General features: G+C 46.2%; 1 protein-coding gene across 3 annotated transcripts in view; it reads left to right on the forward strand.

The window, feature by feature from the left end:
• The first annotated feature begins 7,055 nt into the window (after window positions 1-7,055).
• Window positions 7,056-19,158, forward strand: part of GLIS1 (GLIS family zinc finger 1) — a 245,769-nt gene continuing 233,666 nt past the window's right edge. For all 3 annotated transcript variants that reach the window (XM_040231104.1, XM_040231105.1, XM_040231106.1), the window contains exon 1: window positions 7,056-7,351. In XM_040231104.1, the coding sequence (XP_040087038.1) occupies window positions 7,090-7,351 (262 nt within the window). In that variant the 5' untranslated portion in view covers window positions 7,056-7,089. The remainder of the gene's footprint in view (window positions 7,352-19,158) is intronic.

Below are 19,158 nucleotides of genomic sequence, written 5' to 3' on the forward strand. Positions count from 1 at the left end.
TCATCTGGTTTCCACAGTAGCCTTGGCGGGCAGGTACTGTTACCTTTGCTTGACAGGTGTAGTATTGAGGAGCCAGGGATGACGACTTGCTTGTGCCCCTCGGCTTGGCAACACCAGAGCCACGACCATCACAGAAGCCCTTCTGTGGACTGCTCCTAACGCGAGTCTTGAAATGCGGTGAAAAGTCCAAGCTTTGGACACAGGCAGACAATCTTTTAACTAAATTAAACATTTTTATTGCAGTGAAATTCGTATAACATAAAAGTAGCCATTTAGAAGTGAACGATCCAGTGACATTTAGTACATTCACGGTGCTGTGCGGCCACCATCTCTACCTAGTGCCAACAGTTTTCATCACCTTGAAAGGAAACCTGTACCCATTAAGCAGATACTACTTACTGGTCCCTCCCCTTAGCCTCTGTCAACCACTATGCTGCCTTCTGTCTCTATGAATTTACCTATTCTGGATATTTCATATAAGTGGACTCATACACTACATGGCCTTTTGTGTCTGGCTTCTTTCACTTAGCATAATGATTTTGAGGTTTATCCATGCTGGGATATGTGTTAGTATTTCATCCTTTATATATAAATATAATATTTTCCCCCACAGTTTGTTTATACATTCATCTACTGATGAACGGTTGGCTTGTTTTCACAATAATTTTCTTTTGGGCATATACCTAGAAGTAGAATTGCTGCGTCATACAGTAATTTCTATGCTTAATTTTTTGAGGAATCGTCAAACTGTTTTCCACAGTGGCTAATTTGTGAGTACTCCATTTTCTCACATCCTTGCCAATGCTTGTTATTTTTCTGTTCTTTTTTTTTTTCTTAACTTTTAAAATTATAGTTATCCTAATAGATGCAAAGTGATATCTCATTCTGGTTTTGATTTGCATTTCCCTAATGACTACCCTGGTTGCTCAGTGGTAAAGAATTTGCCTGCATTCAGGAGACGCAGGTTTGTTCCCTGTGTTGGGAAGTTCCCCCAGAGGAAAGTGAAAGTGAAGTCGCTTAGTTGTGTCTGACTCTGCGGTCCCAAGGACTGTAACCTATCAGGCTCCTCCAACCATGGGATTTTCCAGGCAAGAATGCAGGAGTGGGTTGCCATTTGCTTCTAGAAAGAAGATCTCCAGGGGATCTTCCTGACCCAGGGATCAAACCCAGGTCTCCTGCATTGCAAGCACATGCTTTACCATCTGAGCCACCAGGGAAGGGCATGGCAACCCATTCCAGTATTCCTGCGTGGAGAATTACATGGTCACAGGAGCCTGGCAGGCTACAGTCTACAGGGCTGCAAGGAGTCGGACACGACTGAAGCGACTGAGCGCACGTGCTCGCAATAACTAACAATATTGAGCATCTTTTCCTGTGTGTACTTGTTGGTCATCTATAGGGGTCTTTTTTGTCTGGCTTAACTTATCAGAACATTTTCAAGGTTCATCCATGTTGTAGCATAATTAGTATTTCAACCCTTTTTATGGTTGAGTAACATTTCTTTGCATGGACAGACATTTTGCTTGTCCATCCATCAGGCAGTGGACATTTGAGGTAGCATCTACTTTGGGGCTATAATGAATAATATTGCTATTAACATTCATGTACAAGTTTTGTGTAGATCAGTTCAGTTCAGTCGCTCAGTCATGTCCGACTCTTTGCGACCCCATGAATCGCAGCACGCCAGGCCTCCCTGTCCATCACCAACTCCCAGAATTCACTCAGACTCACATCCATCGAGTCAGTGATGCCATCCAGCCATCTCATCCTCTGTCGTCCCCTTCTCCTCTTGCCCCCACTCCCTCCCAGCATCAGAGTCTTTTCCAATGAGTCAACTCTTCGCATGAGGTGGCCAAAGTACTGGAGTTTCAGCTTTAGCATCAGTCCTTCCAAAGTAATCCCAGGGCTGATCTCCTATCCACTGCCAAATCCAAGGTCACAAAGATTACCTCTAGGTTTTCTTCTAAGTGTTTTATGGTTTTAGCTCTTATATCTAAGATGTTGATCCATTTTAAGTCACTTTTGGTATATGGCTTGAGATAGGAATCCAGCTTCATTCTTTGGCATGTAGATATCCAGTTATGTGGCACCATTTGTTAGATTATTCTTTTCTCAGTGAGTGGTCTTGGCATTCATGTACAAAATCATTGGCCATAGATGTATGGAAGGCGGACACTTTTGATTGTGAGAATTTTGGCAAGTCACTTAATTTTGAGCTTTTATTTTTCACCTATATAAGATGAAGGATATTCTCCTTTTCTCAGAGTCATCAGGATTGAATGGATTATGTATGGAGACTGTCAGCCATAGTACCTGGCATACAGTAGTTTCCCCAGTAAATGTTAATTCTTCCCTTGCTGCAAGAAATAGAGGCAGGGTAAGCAGTGTAACAGCTATCACCTCTATTCCTTATCCTTCCTCCTGCCTCCAGGACACAGGAGACCCTAGACATAGAACTCTCTATTTTTGCTGAGTATATGCTTATACCCCCTGGATAAACATGCTGAGGGGGGAGGTCACAGTAGGGTGAAGAAGCACTTAGCTAGAAATGCAGGTAAGTAAAGGAAGTAGTGGTCATTCTTTAATAATTCAATCAACATGCTGACTTTGCCTGAATCTGTTTTAGGTTCTGGAGTTACAAAGGCAAAAGAGGTTTACAATGCTCTCAGTCTAGAGGGAGAGACTGATGGGTTATTATAAAGCAGCATAACAAGTTCTAAGATAGAATGAAGCAGAGATTGCTGTGAGAATGTGCAAGAAGAAAATAATTTTAGCTAGAGGATTCAAGGAAGTCTTCTGCAGAAAAGTGACACTTGACCTGAGTATTAAATGAGTATGGAGTATGAAGGAGTATGGAGGTGGGCCAACAGGAAAGTGTTAGCATAGGAAGCACAATATACAAAGCTATGAAGGCATGAACATACTTTCTATGTTCTAGGAGATGTAAAATATTCTAAGGTGTTTGAAATATGGGACAGAGCTAAGAGGTGCTGTGAGAAAATGGTTTGACTTTATTTAGATGGCCACTGGGAGCTGTTAATGAGGCTTAAACAGGGAAGTGACATGGTCAGATGTATATTTTAGAGATTTACAGGGAGACCAGTATGTGGAGAATGAATGATTGGGAAGAAGATAAGGCTAGAGGCAGGAAGAAGGGTTGGTAAGAGATGTATCAGTGAGGAAGAAGGATGGAGAGGAGGTGGGCTGTTAGGTGTATTCATGGCAGATCAGATACGGGAGTGTGGGAGAGGAGGGAGGAACAAAGTCAGAGAAGAGAAAATAATGTTTGTTTTGGCAGATGGATACAGATGGAATTACCTAGTAGACAGTCTGTGTGTTGAGCAGGAACATTGGCCGGTGTAAAAAAAGCACACAGTGTTGCCTGGCCTGCAAAAGGGAGAAGTGAATTTTATTTGTTTTGCTCTTGACAATTAAAATGTTAACAAATTTTATTTTCAAACTAAAAGTATAAAGAAAAACATTAAAATCTGTAATCCTACTACTCTTAAATAACCCCTGTTGAAAGGGAGAGAGGAGAATATATATTGTTAGAAAAAATGAACAGTTCAGAGAAGTGTAAAATGTAAAGTACAGGCTTCCCACCCCACCCCACCCCACCCCCCAGTCTTCCATTTCTTTAACCCCTGTTAACACTTTCTTGTGTTTCCTTCTAGGAAAAAAGAAAAAAAGAAACCAAGCATATACCCCCTGGATTCAGTATATCCCCAAAGAGGTCCTGTCACATACTACGTTTAAGTGGTCTGTTCTATTGAGTAGATTAAGCTTCTCATTACTTTGCCAGACTTCACATCTGTCCTGGTGGGGTGGAGCTGTGAATTCACTGAGGAAAAGGCAGGATCTCCATGTCCCCAACTCAGGCATGGAAACTGGATCAGCAGTAGGTGCTCAGCAAAGAATAACTAAAGGAGTTGTTGCTGCATCTTGGAAATCTGAAGTCTTTGTCTGCAGGGCCAGTTGGTTTAAGTGACTTCTTCAGCAAATATTTTCTGAGTTCTGACTGAGTGTGCAGTGTTGTGTGTGTGTGTCTGTGGTAAGGAGAGAAGCAAAGGACTCAGTTCCTGGTTCCTGGCCTCACCAAAGGGCAGAATGGGAAAGGCCGGGAATGTTTTTCCAACCCTCCAGCTTTTTGAGGGAGAAACTGAGGTCCAGAATGAGATTCTGATTTACTAAAAGCCACATGGCCTATGGGTGCCAAAGCTGGCCCTGGCACTTCAGAAGAGTGAGGGAGAGGGGAAGGAGCATCTGGTGGTGCATTGGAGGGGCTGGTGAGCTACTCTGACTCCTTTCTACCCCTTTCTCTCCTGCCATAAAAGTAGCAGAAATCCCCAACTCCAAGTCCCTGGATAGAGGCAAAACCTTTGAGGTGCCCTATGCAGCCCATGGCCCCTGGACTATCCGTGATGGGCGGGGCTGGCTGACATACTGCGTCTACGAGAGACATCATGGCTGTCACAGGAGGAAGAGTGCTGGAGTGGGAGTCAGGAAGCCTGGGTTCCAGAGCCAGTTCTGCCACACCCCACCATACTGCTATGGGCCAGTCACATCTCTCCTCTGAATGTGGAGGTGGGCCTAACAAAATTTCCAAGATCCTTCCTGCCATTATTGCTAATTGTAAGATGCTATATTTAATCAATGACAGGAAATTAGATTTTAGGATTTGGTAATTCTAATGTCCTGGCTTTCTAAGAATTCAGGGATGCTGTTTGAGGTCTCTTACCCTGTGTAGAATCCTATGTTGTGAGACGTGACCTGGGTGTGTAGTAGGAAGGGTCTCCATAAACATTTTTAAATTTGAGATCAAGGCCAAAGAGACCAGACACCTTTCTTCAAAGAGTGAAGAGCCAAGCAAGGTTCTTGAAGTGGGTCCAGATCACCAACAAACAATGAGTGCGGCAAGTGGACATGAAATACAGACACCACCTCAGAGGCCTGGCTGGAGCCTGCGGTAACCTTAGATAGACCTGACACGGGGAGTTAACCCCATTTTACCCAGGGGGAAACTGAGGTTCGGAGATGGGAACTGAGCTACTGCTTCCAGTTGCCCAGAGGTCCTGTTCCTCCTCCAGCGTTCTTTCTACACACTGGGCAGGACTTGCTGCCATGCTGCTGTCTGTGAGGGAAGCTGGACTGCAGGGGAACCAGGTCCCAGGTCCTGATGGACTGCATGGACTCTATAGCCCACCAGGCTCTTCTGTCTGTGGAATTCTCCAGCCCAGGATCTCCTGGGGGCTCGCTAAAAATCAAGGTTCAGGGACTCTACTCCCAGACAGATGCCCAGATTCACTTGGGGGTATTTTCTAGTTGGGATCTGGATATCTATTTTTGTTTATCCTTTAACTTTGGAAGGAGACACTCTAGTCTGGTTTCTTTTCGGTGAAAAACACCACAGAAACAGAAACTTAAGTAGTCTGAAAGCCCTGGGTTGGGGTCCCAACTTCGCTGCTGACCCGCTGAGAAATCTGTGGGAGCAGGTTGTATTCTGCAAAGAAACTTTGAAAGCACTTTTACTTCCACTGTCTCCACGTTAGCAGGCTTGGCGGGTCCCATTTGACCAGGAGAAAACTGACGCTGGACGAGGGAAGAAGGGTCTTGTCTCAGCCTTTGGGAGAGGCGAAGAAGAGACAGGTTGATTCGGCTCTCCTGATACGGAGTGCCTCTCGCCCCCCTGGCCGGCCCAGCCCCGACTACAGTGCCCAGGCTCTGCAGCCTGCGGCGCCGCCCCGCGGGCTATCCCTGATAGGCAGCGGGCGGAGGGGGCCCGGGGAAGCACCCAGCGCCACCGGCCGCCGCCTGTCAAACCCTCCGGCCTGCCTCGCGCGCGGCTGGCCCTGGCCCACAGCCGCGGAGGCCCCGCCCTCGGGCCGCGATTGGCCTCGGCGGGGCGGCCGCAGCGAGTTAGTGGCTGGAGAGGCTGTCAGGCAGGCTGCGGCCCCGCCCCCACCTCCGGGATGCCGCCCCGCTGGACGCTGCGGCTGCGGGGGCTGCCGCGCCAGTGGAGGCGCGCCGAGCTGTGCGCCCCGCGAGCGAGCTGCAGCAGCCGCTGCGAGGTGAGTGGGGGCGAGGTGAGAGGGGGTGCGGCCCGCGGCCCGGGAAGGGGGAGGGCGCCCGGCCGACAGACAAGGCTGGTGTCCCAGGAATGGTGAATTGGGGAGTTTTGGGATCGCGCGGGGAGCACGAGGGGAAAGGAGAGTTTGGGGCCCCGGGTCCGTTTTCCAGGAGGGATGATGGAAGGCCCAAGGCTCTGTGGAGGGGCACCCAGCGCTCGCGCATGGTGAGCGTGAGACTGTGCAGCTACTAGTGTTGCTGAGAGTCTGAGCTGGTGTATGAAAATAGAATGTATGGCACGTCTTGTCCCCGAGTGTGCACTTGCGGGGTGTGTTTGGTGTGCGTGGGAGCGGGAGTGCATGGGCTGTCGACTTTTTGCAGGTTTGCATGCGTGATAGGTTCGTTTTCTCCGCTGCGCGTGGGAGTGTGCGTCTCGGTGCGTGTATGGGTTCACGTTGCGGGAGTGAGCACACATCCTCCGACTCCCATTTTCGCAGCTTGTGTGGTGTTGGTATCTCAGAGGGCCTGCCCGCGGGCCTGCGGGTGCGTAGTCGGCTGTCCCTGCGCTCAACAGTATCCCAGAGCACCCACGAGGCGAGGTGTGCAGCCCGTGACCCATTCCGCGGCTCTGCCAGTACCCTGCTCCGGGAATCTCTGCCGTCAGCTCCGTGTCCCACTGGGTGACGCGCACAGGCGCTCTCCCTTCTCCAGACCTCAGTTTCCCCATTCGTCCAAAGAGGACTGGATGGGGGCAGATTGGGTAGCTGGGCCCTCCACTAGTCAGGGAAGGACATCCTAGATGTTCCTGCGCCCTGGAGGGGACTTTTCCGTGGATCAGGTAGGTTTGTCACGTTAGAGTGAGTGTGGTGGCGCTAAGGAGGAATAAGCGGAGGGATGGTGACCTGCTCAAACATCGCCCCCTGGACCAGAAGGGGACCGCTCCGCTCATTCTGACGCGCCTGTGCTTTCTCCCCACCGCAGAAGCCCGGCGCGACCCCCGGCGGTGCGCCCCGCCCCGGCGCCATGCACTGCGAAGTGGCCGAGGCGCACTCAGACAAGAGGCCAAAGGAGGCCCCCGGCGCTCCAGGTCCCGGCCGGGGGCCCGCTGGCCTCGGCCCGCACATGGCCTTCAGGGTCACCGTGAGCGGCGGGGGCTGCGGGGAGGGAGGTCCGCGTGACTTGCTGCCCCGGCCTCCCGCGCCACCGCGCTCCCACGACCTCCTGCGGCCCCGGAGTCCCCGAGACTACGGTCCGTCCAAGGCCTCCGCCGCTGCCGCCGGGAAGGGTAAGTATGGCCCCGCCGACGTGCCTGGCCACGGGCATGGAGAGATTCGGGTAGTCTTATTCCACCGCAGGCCTTTGTAGGAGTCTTCCCAAGCACTTGGTAGAACTTTCTCCAGAGTTCATCAGTTTTCTCTCAAGTTGTTTGGGACTCGCTTGTCATTCTGAAATGGTGACTGTTTAGAAAGCACCTAATTTAAACTCAGTAAGCCTATTTGGCGGGGAGATGTGTGTTTAGAAAGCTCAGATTACATAATTTTGCTTCTGTATGTTTCTGATAAAAGTTGTGTGAAATTTGTCAAAACCTTATTATAAATTAGGATGAGTAGCAACTCGAGTATGTCTGTCTCTGAACCTGCTAACAGCATACTTTGAAGTATTCTAGTCTTCCTCAGTGACAAAAAACCCGAAGCCTTCAGCCAGGCCCCTCCCCTCTTGGGACCTCAGTTTCCCATCTGTCAAGTGAGGAATTAATTATACCAGATGATTTCTGGATTCCTCATGGAAAATTTTATGAATCTGTAGTCTAGCCTGAGTGAAGTCCTGACTTTAACAATGGCTGTTATGTACTTGATGCTTCAGCAGCACAGTCTTTGGTCAAAAGTTAGTTTGTAATACCCTTCCTCTACCCAGTGAGGCTGGTGGGTATAAGGTGCAGGCTCCAGTATAATTAATGGGTCAAAGTCAGTGATGAGGCTGGATTCTCATGAACACGTTCTTCTCATCGCAGTTAATTATTATTGAGCCATTATTTATAAGTTTCACACTGACAGATAATTAACCAGAAATTGGGGAAATTGTTGAGGCACTATATCTTTCCCCTCATCTGCTTTTTTTCCCTGGGAAAAAGCAAAGCTTTTTTTTTTTATTATTTCATTGTTTGGGACCTCTTGGTTCTATTTCTAGATAATTCTTAAGGAAGACAAAAAGTTTGTTTAACGGCTCTATAGGCATCATTACTTTAGCATCAGTTGGCAACTTAGAGATGGTAGGGTGGCTTACTTTTAGGGATGAGAGCTCCTTTAGGGTAAACAAAAACAAAAACCTCTCTAATTCAAAGACTGGTAAAGTGAAATAAACATAAATACTTTTTGCTTTTTAATGAAAATACCTGACTTTGTAGGAGAGCACTATTTCTTGTCTGTTGTTTTGAATTCAGTCTCTTTTCCAAGAGATAGAGGTCATTTTTAAAGGATATAGAGGAAAATCCTTTAGCGTATTATTGTTGGAATACGCACATGAGGTTCCCTTTTACTAGGAAGAGAGGAGGGCTGTGCAGCAAGACATGAGTAATATTTGCAGCTCGGAGCTCCCTCACTTGCCCCCCTCCTGTAGACAATCCTCCCTTAAATAGATACCCTCTTGCAATATTTTGTGTTTAAAAAAAAAAATAGCTGTCAACTGAAGATCTCAGTTCTTTGCAGACCTAATAAATTGCTCTCCCAAACATAGCCTTTGTTCCAAGCCGTTAGAGACCTTTCATGTGGATGCATTCATTGTGTACAACTTTCTGACGTCCATTCTCCTAAACCCCAATTATTTTTATCCGCATGCCCCCAGTGTCTAAAATATGAGATCTTTAAATCAGGATTGTGTTTGGAAAGGGCAGAGGAGGGTAAAAAAATGGGAGGAAGCACCTCTTTCTTTGTACCTTAAGATGGTTGTACTGATTAAGCTTTTTGTAAGAGGCTTCTGTTTTCTTCACAGCCTCCAGTGAGGATGGTGGGGCTCAGATTTGTCATACCCATTTAAAAGATGAGGAAACTGAGGCCTACTGGGTGGGGGTCTCTGGCCAGCCCATAGCTTATGGACCTAGGCTTGAAGAGGCTTCTGACTCGGCTTCTGTCTTTCTAGGCGATTTTTTCCCCTGTAGTCAAGCTACACAGTGGCCTGAGAGAAAATCAGAGCTGGGCAACCTTCTCAAAGAGGCCATAAAAGAAACCTGCTTGCTGCCCCTGTTCCCACCCAGATATTCCCTAGACCTCATAACCCTTTGAATATTTGGTGTCTAGCTCCAAGTCTCAGGCTTACTGGAAACAGAAGACAAGAATACCAACTGAAAAATATTTGTTGACCGTGCTGGAAATTGTAAGACCCTGCCACCTAGGATCCGTGGGACTGGGGGAAGTTATTTCCTTCTCTGAGCCTTAGTTTCCTCATTTGTAAATCTACTGTGAGACAGAAAGACTGAGGAGAGTATTAGTGATATAAGGTGTCAAAGGGCCACCTCAGTGCCTGGTTATTTTGGAGACGGCTCTTGTGATGTGTTTAACGTTCTCAACTGCTGGTTTTTCATTTGCACGAGAGGTAATAATGCTTCCTTCCCAAGGGAAAATGAAACAGTTGTAAGAATATAAACTAAAAAGGAAGAAGGGTTCACATTTATTAATTCGTGTAGGGCACCGTTACGGTCAGCTCTATTTGAGGCAAAGAAGGTAGGGCGAGGAGGGAGAAAGGTTTGATTTTTTAAATTGTTGACTCTCATGACTGTTAACTGGTGTCCTAGCCAGAGGAAGCTGAGAGGGGCCAAGCGGCAGGTCTTCCGCGGCCAGTGCTTCCCCGGTGACCGGAGAGACGACAGTATTGCTTGGTTTGGAATCAGGTTTCAGATGCTCTGCCGTCTTGTTTCTCGGACAGACCCTAAAGTGAGGTGGGGCGTGAGCTCTCGAACCCAGCAGCTTATCCGTAAATGTCAGGGTCCTCTGCATTTCCAGATCTGGAGTTAGGAGGCACTGGGGATGGTGCAACGTCATGGACTAACACTGTCATCATTTACAATAAGAATCACGATCTGTTTATGGCAGAGTCCCGTTTATCCAGATTCCAAACAGCTGAAAAGGCCAAATTACCAGATGCTGCTCTTTTTCTTTCTTTTTATTAAACACCCAACGCTCTGCTTGTGGAAGTTCTGACAAGGAAAGAAGGTAAACATCTGGACTTTATGGAGGCGGTCGGCTTTGTGGCGCTGACTCTGTGAAGCTCGCTCTCTGTGCAGTTTTCAGCCTGTGTCCTGCACACGTTCTTTCATCAGCCTCATGCCAGCTGAGCCCTGCCTACCTTGTGGGCTGTTCTGAGGGGACAGATGTAAAAGCTCTTTGCAGTTTGTATCTGCAGGCAGATCCTGGCTCTTACTACTGTGATTCCCATTTTATAGATGAAGACATTCAGGTTCAAGGATGTGCTTAAGGCTACAGAGAGTAAGTGGCAGTTTCTAAGGCTTCCCATTCCACAACTAGTGCCTTCTATGTGTGTGTGTTGTGAGAGCTGGTGTTCATGACGGCTTCCCAAGCGTTCCCAGAGAATTTAAACTATTTTTGCTGTTGGTATTTCTTCTGTCTCAAATCTTTGGAATTTGGTAACGAGTATCTGTGCCATCGTTAGAAAACTTCTTAGTTTACCAAATGATTCTGTTTGATCAGAATTGCTGCTCTCAGATCAAACCAAATAATTCTCAACAACTCACTAGACCCTTTTCACAGTGTGCTGAAACTGGACACATCCTAGCAAATAAAAAGGCTGATGATCATGACCAATGTGGACCCTGACGTTAGTAAACAGCCATCGTACTGTGGCTAAAAATTCCCAAAGTAGTCAATTGTGTAACTTAAAGAAAAAGTATATGTATTTTTTTCTTTAAAAATGAAAACAAAGAAGGAATGCAGTTGTAGGTTGTGTGCAGGCGCACTAGGGACGAGGTGGAGAGTGAGACGTGACGGTTTTGGTTGGCATTACCTTGTAGAGTTTCTTCATTTGAATCAGAAGCCACTGTGATGTTCTGGGGAGGTTTTGGAGAGGCCAGCACATCCATAATAGAAAGGTATGAGTTATTTTGAAAGCATTTACCCCCTCCGGCTCTAGTGGGCAATTTGCTTGCATTTCATCCATTTTAAAGTGCTGGTCCTGTGATCCGGAAATAATCAGATCCAAATTTCTTCAGTGCTTGAGGTTTCAAATAAGGGGGAGAAAAACCTGCTGGCCAAATGTCAGGCTCAGTGAGACAAAGAGAAACATGTCTGTGTGTGGGTACACAAATAAGATAGGAACATGTTGCGTCTACAGTCATAAGAATTATGTATCCGACAAATCTTTTATAGACATGTAGCGGAAATACAATTCCCAAAGATTCCCAAAGAATCTTCGGTGGCTAGAATTTCTCTTCCCTTTCTGCCTCCCAAGCTCTGTAGAAGCTGCTAAGACCTGGAGTGCAAAATGGAAAGGGAACCAGCCCTTGAGATTGTAACTTCCTTAGGCTTCCTTATTGCTGACCCGTTTACCTGTAGTGCTTGGCTGGGCTGAGGTCTCAGGACTGTCTTAGCTGTGGAATTATATCGATAGGCTGTGTTGCTCCACCTCTGATTAAAAAACATGTTTCTTTATACACCATGGTTTTCCTTCACACATCTCCTCCTTCAGGAAAAAACCAAAACTCACCCCATCTTTAAGTTCTTCATCTCCCTGCGTTACAGTTGCGTGAGAAGCTAAGTGAGCCAGCACACTTATTTTTACAGTGCGTTAAAATCCCATTACAGGCATAAGTGCACAATGAATCATTTAAAAAATATATTCTTATGTTCTTTGTTCTGAATGTTGCATAATTATCATTTTCTTCGGTTTTATTTTGTGGAGTTTGGCAAGCATCCTAGAAAAGGGGAGAAACTAAAGTTTGGAATGGGGTTTTCCATCCTTTTTTGGATAGGAATAGGAAAAAAAAACCAAACAAATAAATACCAACTTTATTTGTAAATGGACCAGTCACTAACTGGGACTTTTGCATAGGGAAGATAATTTCCCTTCTTTCTCTCAATTTTCCTAGAAAAGAATTCTCTGTTTTGAAGCTGATATGGTAGTACTTCAACAACTTCACCTTGTATCTATGATTATATTCAAAGTTAAATTAGAATGTGTGGTTTGCTAATTTTTTTTCCTAATACAGATTTTAGTTGCAGTTAATTTGGACCTGGAGACTTGTGTTGTTTCTTCTTGTAGGGGGTAGTTTATTTTTGTGTTTAAAGAAACAAAGACATTCAGTTCAAGGGGGAGAAGAAATGAAACAAATTCTGCCCTGGGCTTTGAAAAATTCAACTGCAACATGCAGAAAGCCCAGCTGTGATACTAGGGCCAGGAAAAAAGAGCAAACTCCTGAAATATTTGTACTGCTCGCCTTCCCTGTGCTAATGATTCTAGCAGTTTAAAAACGGACTTCTTGTTTATCAACAGCCGCTGCCCGACTTAATAGTTTACAATGAAAAAAAAAAATGCTTTCAGCATTAGAAGCAAAGTCCGGGACTGATAGCTGGGTTACTGAGTTAAGGGAAGCAGAAAAGAGTCGGGGTGGGGGGAGTTTTGTGGCTGCTTTGGTGTCCTACAGCCTTATAAGAAACTGAAAGAAAACAGAGGCCTTGGGTGGGATGGGGTGGAAAAAATACAACCCTGGCCCAGTGGTCTTTTAGTTTAAAGTCACTTGAAGCATCTGTTTTCTTCTTTTCTCCGTCATTCCCTAACTCTAAAGGGTTATTCCTTCAGAAGGTTTCCGGTGGGTCGAGGCGGATTGTGTTAGCATTACGAGCTGTGTTTTTAAAGTCAGCATTTGAGTCAGATGCACTGAGAGGAGCCTTCAGTCCGTTCCCTGAATAATGCATTTCCTGTATGGCCTGAATTTTTTTGGTGGTTATGGTTAGCCCTGTCTGGAGCAAACACACACACCATTGTACAGACTCAATGCATGTGGGCCCAGCCCTTGGCTCTGAGCCTCAGTTTCCCCATCTGTAAAATGGGAAGCACTTGGTTGGGATGACCTATAGTCCCTTCCTGCTCCGTTGCTCCAGGATTCCATGTGAACTTGGCTGGGGCAGTTGGGGAGGATATAGAGTACAGAAAAAGGTCTGGTTCTCGACTTGACCTCTTCTTGGAACTCTTGACTCCTAAAGCTGACCACAGAAGGAACCAGAAGAGGAAGAGATGTCAACTAACCTTTACTGAGCACCTACTCTGTGCCAGGTCAAGCAGTTCGTAGCTGTCATTGCATTTAATAAAGCCCAATAACCTTATGAGAAAAGAGGCATTATTCTGAATTTACAGATCAGGGAAATGAGGCTTGGAAAAGTTGAGCAATTTGTCTAAACAGTGAGCTCCATATTTAATATGCAGTGACTCACTGTACAGAAAGTAGATAGTAGAGCCTGGGATTTGAACCCAGCTCTGTCTGACAGCAAAGCCGGTGCTTTCCCCCTGAAGCAGGGGTCCTCAACCTCCGGGATCTAATACCTGATGATCTGAGGTGGAGCTGATGTAATAATAATAGAAATAAAGTGCACAATAAGCGCAATGTGCTCGAATCATCGCCAAACCACCCTGCATTTCTCCTGGTCCGTGGAAAAATCACGTTCCACGAGACAGGTCCCTGGTGCCAAAAAGGTCGGGGACCGCTACTCTAGAGCACAGAGCTCTCAACTACAGCTCTTAAAACCCATGCAGCAGCTAAGAGTTGCGGTGGCTCTAGCGTGTTTCTCTGAACCCTGGGGGACAACAGTGGAAGGCCATAGGCAGGTCCAGACAACCAGTCCCTCAGGCAGACTGCAGTCTCAGCTCACAGGCTGAGGTGTGACTTTAAGGGGAGACTCTGCCTCCACTGGGGCTCTCCCAACTCCTCTCTGCTGCAGAAATGGGGAAAGAACAGTGGTTCCCAGTTGTGACATGGGGGTCCTCAGGCAAGGAGCCTGAGACTGGAGGGCCCCTGGAAGCAGACCCCTCTCAGAAGCAGCATACTCACACCCCACTGGTTACTGCATGTTCGAGTCCCCATTTGAGCCTGTCATACAGTGGGAGCTCTGTTGCCCAGGCCCTGGCTGTGATCTCCCTTCTGCTGGTAATGAAGACTTCTGTTTGAAGAGAATTCCTCATGATCCCACTACACTTGGTGTGTAGAATGCATGCTTCACTGGGCATGATGGCTGGAGATCTATTAACTAATTATTTCTTATTAAACGCCTGGTGGGATGAAGAAAGGCTTGCGGGGGAGAGCAAGTCAGGGATCAGAGTGAACTAGAGTTTGTGGGAAATGGGTCTTTTGTGTCAAATGATGAATGAGTCAAATGCCCCTCTCTGGAAGGAAGAGGTCCCACTGCTGGCTTGAGTCTGTGGCATTGCAAGGGGGTGTGTCTGTGTTTGTGAGAATGTATGTGAACGTGGACATTCTCAAGGGGTCACATTTTTTCTGAAGTGGAAACTGTAGGAGGCTTTAGGCTTGCCCAAAGCTCCTTTGCCTTTAGATGTTGACCCTGGGTCTGAAAGCGAGAGCCGGAAGGGGTGTCAAGGATGGCCTGGTTGCCTTGTGGCTCAGCCTCTTCCTATTTATGTCCTTTTTAGCAACCGGATTACTCTCTTAGATGTTGTTGCTTTTGTTTTTAAGTAACAGGTTTGATGGCAAAGCTTTAGCAAGAAACCAGGGAGTATTATAAACGGCTTTAAAAACACAGATCCCATTTGCTGTTTTAAGCTCTCCGGAGGGCTGGAGATTGGGTTTATTTTGGAACGTTGTTGGACTATATGAATTACTTCTCTGAGGCTTGGGTATTTAATACCTAATAGAAGTTTGTATAAGAGTTGATGATGTATTTTGCCGACTTTCCAACCCTGTAAATAAATTACACGTGCCGGCGGAGGCTGCCAGGATCCACTGTGTCAATTGAAGCTTAATTTTTATCCCAAACCACTTAATACTTTTGTCCTAGCGAGTAGAGAAAGTTCCCGGGGTTTTGCCCAGCAGCGGGCCCGTTCCAAGACATAGACGGCTTCATCAGCCTGTGAATAGGGCTCTGTGGATTCACCGGTCTTGACACAGTTTTCAGTGGTTAAGTAGCTTCAACCTTCTCAAGTCCAACCCTCCAGGCAGAGAATGATAATATAATTTTAAGTGTATCGTAAAAATGAAACCCAATCGCTTCCACTCCCCAAACCTGTCTCGCTCCCCTTCTCTCTGGAGAAAACGGCCATAATTGTGTGTTTAATCTCAAGACCGCCCGTGCATTTTATCTTATTTGAGTGCAAAGCCCAGGTAATAACGTTGGCATTTCCAACGCGAAACAAAATAGGGTTTCTAATTTGGAGACACTATTAAATATTTCATGCTTCAACCAAACTCAATTCTTTTTTCCTATAATAAGTTTAAATATTAATTCTCTGGAATGTCAGATGCCTAAAGCTAGGCATTTAGTGATCTGCAGTTTCAAGTATCTCGAAGAAGGTTTATGAAACAGGATATTTCACTGGGAGGGATGAGTAGTGTGTTTCAGAGATATCTGAATTCAAGGCAGCGTCTTCTGATTTACTTTTTAAAGGGAAAAGGTCATAAAATAAGTTGCTTTATGTGCTGAAGGATTAAGTGGCTTAGGCTGAAATAACAGCAGAGACTTTACTGTTTTTTCCCCGTTATATTTTAACAATGCTTTTTTGGGGGAGGGGGTGGGTCATTTTCCCGCCTGCTTGTCTCCTCCCCCTCCCAACCAGATGGCTTTAATTCTAACCAAATCCCACGCTGAGGCCAAATGATTGATCAAACAGTCATTTGTACTTACGTAGCTCTCTTTGTGAGAATGTCTCTGCACTGGGGCTTTTGGCTGGGCTCAGCTCATCTTTGGGACTTCAGATGGTTGATTTCTAGCCTGGAGAGGTGGAGGTATAGGCGTGGGTGGAGGGCAAAATTCCCAGACCTTCAATCCCCAAAGAGTTCCTTGCTTAAAGCCTTCTTGTTACTTCCCATCCCTGACAGCAGGGTATCCCAAGTTTTCTAAACATAAGGACAAAAATCCATCCCCTATGATAGCTGTTATATTTTTTATCTACTGGTGGAAAAGATACCTGGAGGTTACTAGTTTTAAGGGCTATTTTAAAGAGATTTATATTTTATCAACCACTCACATATCTGTAGTGATATCGGTTTGTTCTAGAGATAGTCTTTGGCACATGCTTTCAAGCTCTCCCCTGAAATCATATCTTGGCTTGTAGATTAAGTAAGTAAGTAAAGTCGCTCAGTCGTGTCTGACTCTTTGCGACCCCATGGACTGTAGACTAGCAGGCTCCTCAGTCCATGGAATTTTCCAGGCAAGAGTACTGGAATGGGGTGCCATTGCCTTCTCCATGGCTTGTAGATTAGCAGCTAGTTGACTGAGGGAAAAATCTGAGCACCTTGGTCTGGTGTTCAAAGCCTTCCGGCCAATCTAGTTCCATCTCTTCCTTTTTTTTTTTTTAAAGGAAATGAATTTATTTATTTTTAAATTAATTCATTTGGCTGCATCAGGTCTTTGTTGCTTCATTGCATCAGTGGAATCTTTTGTTGTGGTGCTCAGACTCTCTAGTTGTGGTCTGTGAGCTCAGTAGTTGTAATACTCACGCTTGGTTGCTCTGAGGTTTGTGGGACCTCAGTTCCCTGACCAGGTATTGAACTTGCATCCCCTTCATTGGAAGGTGGATTCTTAACCACCAGACCACCAGGAAAGTTTACCATCTCTTCCTAATGTCTTATTTGCTTGTCCTTCAGCAGCATCAGACTTTTCCTGATGAATTTTTTGAACCTGGAATTTTCTCTTTATGTGTCCTTCCGTCCTTAAGCACTGTGAGCTTATTTTTATTCATTTGTGTGCCTCTTTAAATCATTTTTAGAATATAAATAGTTAATATTCAAATATCTATCCTTGTAGCCTTATGTCTAGCACCTTGTCTCGCAAAATACGTATCTGAGAAGGATATAGGGTGCTGGTTGGGGCTGTAATGTGGAACCAGACCACTAGATTTGAACTCTGGTTCTAGGTACCAACTTAGGGATCTTGGGCAAGTTATTAAGCTCTTTTATCTGTAAAATGGGAATAGTAGTTGTAATGGTCTCAAAAGATTTTTATGTGGATGAAATGAGTTAATACTTGTATATGTATAAGTGCTTAAATACAGAGACTGGCACATGGTCAGATGCTCAATTAATGTTGGAATTATTATTGTTATTGCTGTTATGCAAACGTCTGATAAACCGAATCTCCTGGAAGGGCCTTCCTTCCCTTCCTTCCACCGGTCTGACTCCTACTTAATCTTAAGACCCAGCTCAGATGCCGCCTCTTTCTGGAAGCCTTCCTGTTCTCCCGCAGCCTGGTGATGCTAGGCCTCTGGCACCCACAACCCTTCTTCTTTCGTCTGTAGCACAGGACATGTCCTGTGGCAATTTCCATTTACTTACTGTGTCCTTGAGGGCAGGGCAGAGTCTCATTATTCCTGCACGCCTGTGCCTAGCACAGGGCCTGGATCAAAGTGGGTGTCAAGGAAGTTTGGGAATGGAGTCCAGCCCAGTCTTGGCCCTCAAGGAGCTTGTCATCGGGAAAGGAGAAGTTTGGTGTCTTTGTTTCTCCTGCAAGATTGAACATATAGTAAGCTCTCAGCACACGCGAGACTTCAGTAGGTGTGCAAGGAGTACTCACAGCCCTGTTTTCTTTCCACGCTGTCTTGGTACTTTTCACCGTGAGGTCTGCCCCGCTCTTCTGGGTCACATTCATTGGGCGAGTCTTCTCTGTTTGGGCCTCCCTTTCCTCTCCTTTCTGGGAGGAGTTGGCTTCCATAATCACAGACCCTTCTAGGCTGTGGCCAGGCAGAGTGGTGCCAGGTGGAAGAGTGAGGGGCCAATGCTGTCCTGGAGTCACTGGCCTGGATTGTAGGCACTCTCTGCCACACACCTGCCCTCCCTTCTAGGCAGAGTCCCAGGTGCTTTCAAGAGTGTCTCATCCTGTGGTTTAAAGACCAGTTATTGGTGGTTGCAACACATCTGACTCAGTTTTCTCTAAGATGAAGAAGAACCTTGGAAATGAGAACCAGGAGCCAGCTCTCAGTTGCCCTGCTGGGGTGGAGATGGCTGTATACACCCTCATCCCCACTCCAGGACAGGCTTAGATGGACCCCAGGGATTGTGTTGGCTTCCTGGCTCCTCTCTGGGTACTGTTGTGGTTTGAGCTTGTAAATTGTAGAGCTCTGCCCAAATTGTTATTATTCATTCCACCCCCCTATGAACAGATGGGAAGACTAAGGTTCAGAGAAGTCACATGACTTGCGCAAAGGTGGTCACATGGCTTTTGGAGTCAGAACTGAGTTCAGACCTCAACTATACCATTTGCTGGACCTTGGGCAAATTCACTGGACTCTGAGCCCCCGTTTTCTTCATTTGTAAAATGGAGATAAAGTCTGTCTCATAGAGTTGATGAGGGGACTAAGGTGAGGATTAAGTGATGAGTCTGTAGAGCACCTAGCTCAGGGGCTGGCACAGAGTAGGTATGTGACAAAGGTGAGCTGTTATTACTGCTCTTACTGAGTGGCAGAGCTGGGCTAGGTCCCCAAGCCTGACTTGGTCTGATGGTGTTTCTCTATGTCTCAGTACCCCACCCCCTTATTTTGGTGTTTTGTTCTTTCTTTCTTTCTTTTTTCAAATAGTTTATTCATTTACTTATTTGGCTGTGCTGGGTCTTAGTTGCAGGATCTAGTCCCCTGACCAGGGATTGAAAGCAGGCCCCCTGTGTTGGGAGCTTGGAGTGTTAGCCTAGCCACTGAACTGCCAAGGAAGTCCTGATTTTGTTCTTTCTTTATTTATTTGGAAAAATTAAAGAACAAGGACTTCAGGGTTTCAGAGACTGAGGTCCTAATCTCAGTGCTGGAGTTCACAGATGTGACTGGCTGGGATCTTGACTTCACTTAGGGTTGGAGGAAGGTTAGGAGCTGTCCACCTCCCTTGCCCAGGTGGGGGTGGGCTGTATCAGCACAATTATCTGACAAGTCCCGGCCCTG

The sequence above is a fragment of the Oryx dammah genome, unplaced genomic scaffold, assembly GCF_014754425.2.
Source record: "Oryx dammah isolate SB20612 unplaced genomic scaffold, SCBI_Odam_1.1 HiC_scaffold_28, whole genome shotgun sequence".
Taxonomy (NCBI): Eukaryota; Metazoa; Chordata; class Mammalia; order Artiodactyla; family Bovidae; genus Oryx; species Oryx dammah.